At 35.6% G+C, this 12,194-nt stretch overlaps 1 protein-coding gene across 2 annotated transcripts in view; it reads left to right on the top strand.

Annotated features, from left to right (window-relative positions):
* The window catches only part of su(f) (cleavage stimulation factor subunit su(f)), a 73,513-nt gene extending 63,559 nt beyond the window's left edge, over positions 1–9,954 (top strand). The window contains exons 15-21 of one of the 2 annotated variants that reach the window (XM_090165491.1): positions 147–216; positions 1,831–1,927; positions 2,194–2,328; positions 3,829–4,006; positions 4,801–4,895; positions 4,954–5,017; positions 9,528–9,954. In XM_090165491.1, coding sequence (XP_090021617.1) covers positions 147–216; positions 1,831–1,927; positions 2,194–2,328; positions 3,829–4,006; positions 4,801–4,895; positions 4,954–5,017; positions 9,528–9,748 — 860 coding nt within the window. In that variant the 3' untranslated portion in view covers positions 9,749–9,954. The remainder of the gene's footprint in view (positions 1–146; positions 217–1,830; positions 1,928–2,193; positions 2,329–3,828; positions 4,007–4,800; positions 4,896–4,953; positions 5,018–9,527) is intronic. The other variant, XM_090165492.1, reaches the window with a different exon arrangement.
* Positions 9,955–12,194: the final 2,240 nt, after the last annotated feature.

Raw genomic sequence — 12,194 nt, forward strand, 5'->3', positions numbered from 1 at the left:
ACACGCGCTTATTAAAGTATTTAACGATTTGAATATCGCATGACGGGAAAAATAGTTTTCTTAAATAATGTGAGAGATATTCCTTCGCTTCGGTGATTTCGTTTTGTCAGGTTGTGTTAAGTTTAAAAATAAATATTGTTTTTCAGAGGACAACAACACGAGAGTTTTGTTTGAGAGAGTGTTAACATCTGGTCAACTTCCGCCTGAAAAGTCAATGTAAGTATTGGTCCTTAAAATTTCAGTACATAATGTTTCACCCTTCAAAACACTTGTAGCCTTTCTGTAAATGGACTAATAGGCGCTTCAATAAAACATGTCAAAAAAAGCTACCTATTTAAAAGGAAACACTTTTTGCATATCATACAAGTGAAAAGTTTACATAATAATTTCCACAAGCACTATATAAACAGTAACTTGCAGGTCCGGACTCTAGGAAATATTACTTCTTGGCAATTTATTTGAAGATGTTTTATTGAAGCGTCTATTGAAATCATTTCTAGTAAACGCTCGAAAAATTCTAGATATCCACTATTCAATTATAAAACTGGTGATTGCTATTTGTTTTCACAAAGCCCTATCGAAATCCCTCTATTCGTTTCGTTAAGGAAAGCTAATCTCAACGCTAAGGGTCGCAGATTCATCCTTTTTGCGCTACGTCAATCCCAGTCCTATAATTTATCTAAATATATCAACGTTATTTATAAATTGTCAATATTTAATTTATTTAAAAAAAAAACAGGCTCTTCGAAACACTACGCTGGTACCCTTTTCAGACAAGAGCTTATTTTTTATATATATTTCAGTCAGTGGCGCACCCTGGAGTTTTTCTGGGGGGTGGCGATGAGTTATAATTGACTTAGGTACAGGAGCGTCTCTTAGGGAGGGGCCAAAAAACGTTTTGTGAGGGATTCGGTCATGCTTTTTTCTTCTTCCTGGGGGGGGGGGGGGGGGTATATTTAGTTAAAACACGTGAAAACATAGAGTGAGATCAATTATAAATTCGCATTAAGCAATTTCAAAATTAAAAATATTTTTATCTGATTTTACGCACATTTTTTATGAGAAATTTGGGGCTTCGATATAAGACAGGTGCTTAATACGTTTTATACAATTTTATATAGGGTTGTAAATGGTACACTTTGGCCATCTAAAGCCCAGTTCCCACTATACAATTAATTGGGCCACGTAATTGAAACCAACTGATTGTAAGCAAGAAAACTGTACAGTGTGAACAGAAAACGTTGGAACAATGGTTACAATTTTTCTGTTCACACTATTCAATTTTCTTGCTTACAATTAGTTGGTTTCTATTAAGTGGCCCAATTAATTGTATAGTGTGAACTGGGCTTCAGTTGCGTATAAAATTATGTTTTTATATTCCCCACAACTCTTTAAAATTTTAGTTTCATTTAATTTCTTTTCGATAGAGATAGGAATTATTTAAAATTAAGGTTTTAGAAGCGTACACCTTGTTTTTCGCCTCTGATCGGACTGAATTTCATTTGTCCTAACATGTCAATACAGCACGATGCTGTGGGAGCGTTTACCTCATCCAGGGCCGGCGTTAGGGGGGCTAAGCGGGGCAAAAATACCCCGGGCCCGGGCCACCGAAAGGGGCCCGCCGGAACGGGTGCCTAACTAAAGTTTTCTGACTATTTCCAAAAAAAAAACAAATTTTGGAGTAAAAAATACCTGGGGCGCGAAAGTCCTAGCGCCGGCCCTGACCCCATCTAGTTGAGACGCTAGTACTAAATATATGCAGGGTTTCATCTTAAAATAGTTGTTTTTATATTCCTAAAAAAATTAATTAAATTTGTTTTCCATTTTCAGAGAAATTTGGAATAAATTCCTAGAATTCGAATCTAATATTGGTGATCTCTCAAGTATCGTTAAAGTGGAGAAAAGGAGAGCCAACGTGATCGAGAAGGTTTCTAACACTCTTTTCACGTTACAATCCCAAGATATTTGTTCAAAATATTTGGCCTTTTTTACTGTTTCAAACTTATAAGATATATAAATTTGGCATTCATAGCTTTAAACAGGGTAGTTTAAAATATTTTTAGTATATTAATTGATTATATTTAAATTTTTCAAAAGTTCTTATTTGATTTCTGTTGTCTATTCCCCGAGTGGCCGATTATTGTGAACTTTTACCTATTTGGGATTATAGCTTTTTTTAAAATATTCTTTCAGCCTTTAACGAATTTAGCACTTCTTACACAGTTAAAAGAGTTTGAAGGAAGGGAAACCGCTTTGTTAGTTGACAGATACAAATTTTTAAACTTGTATCCTTGTACGACGTCAGAGCTGAAGGCGATTGGATACAGGGTAAGATTTTAACTTTTACATTTTTCCACCTCAGAGCAAGTTGACATACGTGACTTTTAAAAGAAATTCGAAATAGGAATCCTCTAGTTATTTATTACATTAGACTTACTTATCATTTAATTTTTAAAGTTGCCTTCAGCTTCTTTTTAGTATATTCAATTATTAGATTATTATTGCAATTATTAATGATATAAAACTTTTATTTCTGAAAATGTATTTTTTTACTTGCTTGACTTTTGCTCTCCGGTAGTGATTTTCAAGTCTTCTTAAATTATCATAGCCTTAGTTTCGTGCCAAAATGTTTGAACAAGCCATACCCGGCAACACTGCTAGTAGCAATAATAACAATAAGTATGACAATTATCAAAAATGATCAACGAACTGATTTTCACAGCTGTTGTACAATCAAGGTTTAGATCAGCACAGTGGCCCCTAGTGTCTAAATATGCGTGAAGCGAAAAATACTACTTGCAAGGACGATAATATACTACTTGCAAGGACGATAATATACTACTTGCAAGGACGACAATATACTACTTGCAAGGACGACAATATACTACTTGCAAGGACTACAATATACTACTTGCAAAGACGATAATATATTACTTGCAAGGACGATAATATACTACTTGCAAAGACGGTAATATACTACTTGCAAGGACGGTAATATACTACTTGCAAGGACGACAATATACTACTCGCAAAGACGATAATATACTACTCGCAAGGACGATAATATACTACTCGCAAGGACGATAATATACTACTTGCAAGGACGATAATATACTACTTGCAAGGACGACAATATACTACTTGCAAGGACGATAATATACTACTTGTAAGGACGATAATATACTACTTGCAGGGACTATAATATACTACTTGTAAGGACGATAATATACTACTTGCAGGGACTATAATATACTACTTGCAAGGAATACAATATACTACTTGCAAGGACGATAATATACTACTTGCAAGTACGATAATATACTACTTGCAGGGACTATAATATACTACTTGCAAGGAATACAATATACTACTTGCAAGGACGATAATATACTACTTGCAAGGACGATAATATACTACTTGCAAGGACGATAATATACTACTTGCAAGGACGATAATATACTACTTGCAAGGACGATAATATACTACTTGCAAAGACGATAATATACTACTTGCAAAGACGATAATATACTACTTGCAAGGACGATAATATACTACTTGCAAGGAAGATAACTTACTACTTTCAAAAACGATAATATACTACTAACTTTGGTTTAACACTCATATTTGAAATCTTTCCAAACCACCCTTTCATACTACAGCAGTCAGCAGATGCCTGTAGGCTGGTTAGGGAATAATTTGAACAGCTTACAACCACTGCTAGATGATATAGAATGGCGGACATACTCTCGGGGAATGGCGGCAAAGTTTTGGCGCGAAAAAACAGGTGTCAAAGTCGATATTAATTTGTTTTGGAATTGTATGTCACAGAGCGTCACAAGCTCAACGGCCTCAACTGGTCTTCCTACATCTCTATCTGTGATTCCAACTGTGAAGAAGGAGCCCGGAGCCGCTGGCGCCGATGACGATGACGACATGGCCCACAAATCTGCCTATCCGAAACCTGATACTCGTCAGATGATTCCCTTCAAACCGAGACAAATTTATCGTAAGAATAAAGAATACGTTACTTACCCTTACGAAACTGACTTCATCCAGTTTAAAAATTTGCTTTCAACCGGAATCAAGACATTTCCAGCTTGAAATAAATTTTGATTGGATTAAATAATTTCGATCAAATTGAAATAAAATTGCTTTTCATACATTGTAATTAGATAGACTTTAATACAATTTGGAATATAATTTTCGATTTGCATCTGCTTAATTAGGGATTAATTATGAAACCAAATTTGATCTGCCATTTTCGTAAGGGTTTATGGGTCATTTTTCTGAATTTAACATTTCTAAGCATCTAAGTGGTATTTAACTGCCATTTAGTCATATACGAACCCATACAAACGCGCTTAATCATGTAAATTGCAGCGCTCGAAGACCCATCTGTTGCAATTCATACGACGCTACAATTTCATTTTGAATGAATGTATTTCCCTCCCGATTTAACACGGGAGGTGGTTCTTGCTTGTTTCTCTGTTCCGTATCTTTGATCAGGAAGTTGCCTTCGAGACGAATGTATTTCCCTCCCGATTTAACACGGGAGGTGGTTCTTGCTTGTTTCTCTGTTCCGTATCTTTGATCAGGCAGTTGCCTTCGAGACGAATGTATTTCCATCCCGATTTAACACGGCAGGTGGTTCTTGCTTCTTTATCTGTTCCGCCTCTTGACAAATCTTTATTATATAAATTTGAATCAAAATTACGAAGGCTGCATCGGGAAATTTAGTACAATTTGGATCTATTTGGAATTGAATTACCTTCATATTAATTGCCAATATTTTACTTCCAGCAACTGGTTCCCATCCGATTGCAGGTGGAATATTTCCACCCCCACCTGTCTGTTCTATTCTCCTAACACTACTACCTCCACCAGGATGTTTTAGAGTATGTACAACGAGATAATTCTGTAATATTACCATTTGGTCAATATTTTTATTTACAGGGACCATTCGTCGGTGTTGACATGCTAATGGAAAGCTTTAGAAATATGATTCTTCCTGAAAAACGTAAGCATTCACAAATTGCTTTAGTTAAACCATAAGCTTATTTATGTTTCACTTGTAACTAACGAGGAGACGACCCGAGGTGGTTCTCACCGATTTGGTTCAGAGTTGGGGGATTGTTAGACCTAGATGTAACATGAAACCCGTTAAAGGGAAAAGTTACGCTGGGCTTCCGTTTTGCCATGGCAACCAAAAATGTTTTTGACAACATAAAATAAGAAAAGGTCTATGTAAAATAACATGCGAAAAGGACAAATTCTAAGGGTCCCCCCTGTGCAAAACTTATATAAATAAAAAAAAAAAATATTTCAAAAAAAAATAAACAAAATAGTAAATTTAACAATTTTGGATTACTTTCGACAAATAGGGGGGAATAAAAACCATTTTGGGTGAACTCGAGCGAATTTGAATGAATACGTCGAAATTTTAGTAATATTTGTAAAACTTATGCCGTGATAACTGCCATATATTTTCGCCGATAAATCTTAAAATTTCAACATTACATTATCTGAACGATGTAAACAGATTTTTAGATTTCGATAGAAAAACGACGCCATTTTATAAAATGGCGGATACAAATATAAATCATGGTGCAATAAGTTAGGTAATTTGTATCCGATTAACCTAAGATTTTCTACGTTACATTATCTGCCCGAATGAATTCGTACTATAGATTTTTATAGAAATCCGAACCCATTTTGGAAAAGCGGATATCAATAAAACTCATTGTGCGATAAGTTCCGTAAATATTCGTCGATTAATCAGAAATTTTCTACGTTTCATTATCTGCCCGAGTTAATTAGACCTATGGTTTTTCCAATAATAATCTGACTCCATTTTGAAAAATGGTGGATATAAATATAACTTATGATGGGATAACTGCCGAAATTATTTGTCGATTTACGTGAAATTTTCTACATTACATTATCTGATTGAATAAATAAGCCCCTTACACTGTGATTGAAATATGACGCCATTTTACAAAATGGAAGATATCAATATCTCATAATGCGATAACTGCCGAAATTATTTGTACATTAATTTGAAATCTGCCGTATGCAAAATATCGCATAACAATATATCTATTGATTGTTATTAGAAAAATTATCGATTATCAATAATTTTCCGAGTTATCAATAATTTTCCGAGTTATTAATAATTTCCCGAGTTACCAATAATTTCCCGAGTTACCAATAATTTCCCGAGTTACCAATAATTTCCCGAGTTACCAATAATTTCCCGAGTTACCAATAATTTCCCGAGTTACCAATAATTTCCCGAGTTACCAATAATTTCCCGAGTTACCAATAATTTCCCGAGTTACCAATAATTTCCCGAGTTACCAATAATTTCCCGAGTTACCAATAATTTCCCGAGTTACCAATAATTTCCCGAGTTACCAATAATTTCCCGAGTTACCAATAATTTCCCGAGTTACCATAGTTTCCCGAGTTACCATAATTTCCCGAGTTACCATAATTTCCCGAGTTACCATAATTTCCCGAGTTACCATAATTTCCCGAGTTACCATAATTTCCCGAGTTACCATAGTTTCCAGAATTACCATTAGTTTCCAGAATTACCATTAGTTTCCAGAATAACAAATAATTTCCAGAATAACATTATTTCCAAAATTACCCAAAATTTTCTGAATTACAACCATTTTCTGAATTACAACCTTTTTCTGAATTACAACCTTTTTCTGAATTAACAATAATTTCCCGAATTACCAATAATTCTACAATGCCAATTGAACTAATTTAATAATATTTCAATTTACTCAAATTATGGCTAAATGATAAATTTAACCATAATTATAATAAATAAATAATAAATAAATAATAAATAGCTAGGCTATTGACCAAGAATAGCTAATAGGCCTAGCTATTTATTATTATTTATTATTATTTTCTATTAAACCAATGATATAAGAACTTACCCAATATTATTGGATTTTGCCGAAATGTATTAAAACTACATGTAACCCATTTTATATAAAGTTTCCTATAACTTTTTTTTAACAAAAACAATATAGAATTTTTCACACCAAGGGATACATTGATGTGCGTTATTTTGAAAAACGGAGTATTTATTTCAAAATAAATAGGACTAATTTACTAGGTCAGAAATAGAAAATTTCAGAATAGTTGACGAATAATTACGGAACTTCTCAGACATGCGCCATTTTGCAAAATGGCTTCGGAATTCTTTCAAAATAGAAAGGACTTATTTATTCGATCATTTAATGAAACAGAATAATTCTGATTTATCTTCGAATAATAACGGAACTTATATGACATCCGCCATTTTCCAAAATGGCCTCGAATTTTATTAAAATTAATAGGATTTATTATCTTTAATAGGTAATGTAAAGTATAAAATTTCAAGAAATTGGACAAATAATTTCGGCAGTTATCGCATCATAAGTTATATTTATATCCACCATTTTTCAAAATGGCGTTGGATTATTATTGGAAAACCCATAGGTCTAATTAACTCGGGCTGATAATGAAACGTAGAAAATTTCTGATTAATCGATGAATATTTACGGAACTTATCGCACGATGAGTTTTATTGATATCCGCCATTTTCCAAAATGGTGTCGGATTTCTATAAAAATCTATAGTACGAATTCATTCGGGCAGATAATGTAACGTAGAAAATCTTAGGTTAATCGGATACAAATTACCTAACTTATTGCACTATGATTTATATTTGTATCCGCCATTTTATAAAATGGCGTCGTTTTTCTATCGCAATCTAAAAATCTGTTAACATCGTTCAGATAATGTAATGTAGAAATTTTAAGATTTATTGGCGAAAATATATGGCAGTTATCACGGCATAAGTTTTACAAATATTTTGTATTATACCTAAAATTTCGACGTATTTACACAAATTCGCTAGAGTTCACCCAAAATGGTTTTATTCCCCCCTATTGGTCCAAAGTAATCCAAAATTGTTAAATTTAAATATTTTGTTTATTTTTTTTTAATAATTTTTTTTGATTTATTGAAGTTTTGCACAGGGGGGGGGGGGCCCTTAGAATTTGTCATTTTCGCATGTTATTTTACATAGACTTTTTCTTATTTTATGTTGTCAAAAACATTTTTGGTTGCCATGGCAAAACGGAAGCCCAGCGTAACTTTTCCCTTTAACGGGTTTCATGTTACATCTAGGTCTAACAATCCCCCAACTTTGAACCAAATCGGTGAGAACCACCTCGGGTCGTCTCCTTGTAAGAGATTCTTCCAGAACTACCATACATTTCTGATGATCTGTTGACTGAGATATTAAGCTAAACACGTACTCTTAACCGCCTTGTCTTTATGAAATAGTTTATTTTTAAGTTTCTTCTTGCTCCCTATAGAGGTGCTTGTCTTTTTGGGTATGACGTCAATGCTACGTCACTCCATAAATAAACTGGCGGGACATAGTTATAGACTCGTGGGACATAGTAATAACGCTGATCTGGTGTCTGATGCTTTCACAGATGAACTGGATTATTTTTAATCCGATACCTTTAGCGGATAACAGATTTTTTACTCTAAAGGGAGAACGCAGTTACGCTTTTGCACTTGTCTGACAAGCTTAAATGACTTTCACGGGTTGATCTGTTTTTTAATGTGTATCTTTAACCCGCGATAACGGCGGATATACTTTCTTAGTATATCTTTATATTGACTTCTTGGAACTAAGCCATTTTTTTGTTGCTATACAAATATTTAAAAGAATAAAAAACATTCAACTAGATGTCGGAAAGTAGACATCATAAAGACAGATATCTACGCGCTTATCAGAGAAAAAAACTGCTTTCTATATCTGTGGCCTCTTCGGTCACCGAAACGAGATAACAAAACTAGATTGCCGTGGGTCAGGTAAAAAAAGGAACAGGTAGCCAGATAATTCAGGTTTTTTATCGGCGATATATCTTATATGATAAATAGTAATCAGATTGCCTTATTCAGATCATCGTTAGAAGCCCTAGTAATACGCATATTTTCTTAGGAGATAAGTTGTCTCTCTATACAGCTAAAGTTATTTGACTGAAACATGTACCTCTACGTTCTGTTGATTTTAGCTTATGACGTGAAAACTACGTCACTCTAACTGATTTAAATATGATATACTTTTTATAAAAATCACTGGATTTGAAATATGTACCTTTGCGGGATCCTGTTGATTTTAGCTTATGACCTCAATACTACGTCACTCGAAATGATTTAAATCAGTTTTTTTTAATTAATAATAACTTGATTTAAATCTTTTAACCCTGTTGTATGTACAAAAATCTAAGCGTACTAGTTCTATTTGTTTGAAACGCGTACCTTTGCAGAATCCTGTTGATTTTAGCTTATGGCGTCAGTACTACGTCACTCAAACTGGTCTAAAATCAGTGATGTTTTAAATAAAACTCTGTGAAATAAATGTCCCTTTTTTACGAGTTTCTTCAAAATCATTTTAATTGTGTTGTTAATTTGGTTTCTAATTAGAACTTTTCTATATAATTTAGCTCCGCAGCCAGGTGAGAATGGTTATCCCAAGGACATGGCGGCGCATTTCTTTGAAAATCCCCTATTGAACTTGAACGGAAACTCCGGAGACGTGTCCAGGAAAAGAAAGCTGTTGGTCGACACGAGTGCTCTGAACGACGACAGTGAAGACGAAGACGGCAACGTGGCGCCACCTATAAAAGACATCTATCGTGCCAGGCAACAGAAGAAAGTGAAATAGATTCGTCGATCGCTAAGTTGCTGGAACTCAAAAACGTTTTAACAATTTTATTATTTCAATGCCTCGACCTCGTTAATATCATTATTCAAACGTATTATCATTCCATTTGCAAAAACTGTCAAGCGAGCAGTTTTAGGCCCAAAAAACTTCATCGGCCATAGTCATCGTCTCATTATATTGTATAGTAAAATCTGTCTAAGCATTGAATAAAGATTATTTAATGAACATGTTTTAATTATTTTAGTAAATCTTTAAATCAGGTCAACTTAACGTCAGACACCCCCATTGTAATTAAGGTCTCGAAACACGCTTATTCGAATGCGACCCCAATGCAATGCGACGCTCTTACGTTCCAATGCGACATCTTAGTTAATAAGATAATCGCAATTAAAAGTGGGGGGGGGGCTAACTTTACGTCAGCCCCCTATTGTAATTAAGGACTCGAAACACGTTTATTCGAATGCGACCCCAATGCGAAGCAATGCGACGCTCTTACTTTCCAATGCGAAATCTTAGTTAATGAGATAATCACAATTAAAAGTGGGGGGGCTAAATTTACGTCAGCCCCTATTGTAATTAAGGACTCGAAACACGTTTATTCGAATGCGACCCCAATGCGAAGCAATGCGACGCTCTTACTTTCGAATGCGACATCTTAGTTAATGAGATAATCGCAATTAAAAGTGGGGTGGCTAACTTTACGTCAGTCCCCTATTGTAATTAAGGACTCGAAACACGCTTATTCGAATGGGACCCAAATTCGAAGCAATGCGACGCTCTTACTGTCCAATGCGACATCTTAGTTAATGAGATAATCGCAATTAAAAGTGGGGGGCTAACTTTACGTCAGCCCCCTGTTGTAATTAAGGACTCGAAACACGCTTTTTCGAATGCGACCCCAATGCGAAGCAATGCAACTCTCTTACTTTCCAATGCGACATCTTAGTTAATGAGATAATAACAATTAAAGGGGGGGGGGCTAAATTTACGTCAGCCCCCTATTGTAATTAAGGACTCGAAACACGTTTATTCGAATGCGACCCCAATGCGAAGCAATGCGACGCTCTTACTTTCCAATGCGACATCTTAGTTAATGAGATATTCGCAATTAAAAGTGGGGCGGCTAACTTTACGTCAGCCCCCTATTGTAATTATGGACTCGAAACACGCTTATTCGAATGCGACTCCAATGCGAAGCAATGCGACGCTCTTACTTTCCAATGCGACATCTTAGATAATGAGATAATCGCAGTTAAAAGTGGGGGGGGGGGCTAACTTTACGTCAGCCCCTATTGTAATTAAGGACTCGAAACACGCTAATTCGAATGCGACCCCAATGCGAAGCAATTCGAAGCAATGCGACTCTCTTACTTTCCAATGCGACATCTTAGTTAATGAGATAATCGCAATCAAAAGTGGGGGGGGGGGGCTAAATTAACGTCAGCCCCCTTTTGTAAATAAGGACTCGAAACATGCTTATTCGAATGGACCCCAATGCGAAACAATGCGACGCTCTTACTTTCCAATGCGATATCTTAGTTAATGAGATATTCGCAATTAAAAGTGGGAGGGGGCTAACTTTACGTCAGCCCCCTATTGTAATTAAGGACTCGAAACACGCTTATTCGAATGCGACCCCAATGCGAAGCAATGCGACGCTCTTACTTTCCAATGCGACATCTTAGTTAATGAGATAATCGCAATTAAAAGTGGGGGGGGGGCTAAATTTACGTCAGCCCCTTATTGAAATTAAGGACTCGAAACACGCTTATTCGAATGCGACTCCAATGCGAAGCAATGCGACGCTCTTACTTTCCAATGCGACATCTTAGTTAATGAGATATTCGCAATTAAAAGTGGGGGGGGGACTAACTTTACGTCAGCCCCCTATTGTAATTAAGGACTCGAAACACGCTTATTAGAATGCGACCCCAATGCGAAGCAATGCGACGCTCTTACTTTCCAATGCGACATCTTACTTAATGAGATAATCGCAACTAAAAGGGGGGGGGGGCTAAATTTACTTCAGCCCCCTATTGTAATTAAGGACTCGAAACACGTTTATTCGAATGCGACCCCAATGCGAAGCAATGCGACGCTCTTACTTTCCAATGCGACATCTTAGTTAATGAGATAATCGCAGTTAAAAGTGGGGGGGCTAACTTTACGTCAGCCCCTATTGTAATTAAGGACTCGAAACATGTTTATTCGAATGCGACCCCAATGCGAAGCAATTCGAAGCAATGCGACTCTCTTACTTTCCAATGCGACATCTTAGTTAATGAGATAATCGCAATTAAAAGTGGGGGGGGCTAAATTTACGTCAGCCCCCTTTTGTAATTAAGGACTAGAAACACGCTTATTCGAATGCGACCCCAATGCGAAGCAATGCGACGCTCTTACTTTCCAATGCGACATCTTAGTTAATGAGATATTCGCAATTAAA

Source organism: Leiobunum rupestre, chromosome 2, assembly GCF_980474605.1.
Source record: "Leiobunum rupestre chromosome 2, qqLeiRupe1.1.hap1, whole genome shotgun sequence".
NCBI classification, from domain to species: domain Eukaryota; kingdom Metazoa; phylum Arthropoda; class Arachnida; order Opiliones; family Sclerosomatidae; genus Leiobunum; species Leiobunum rupestre.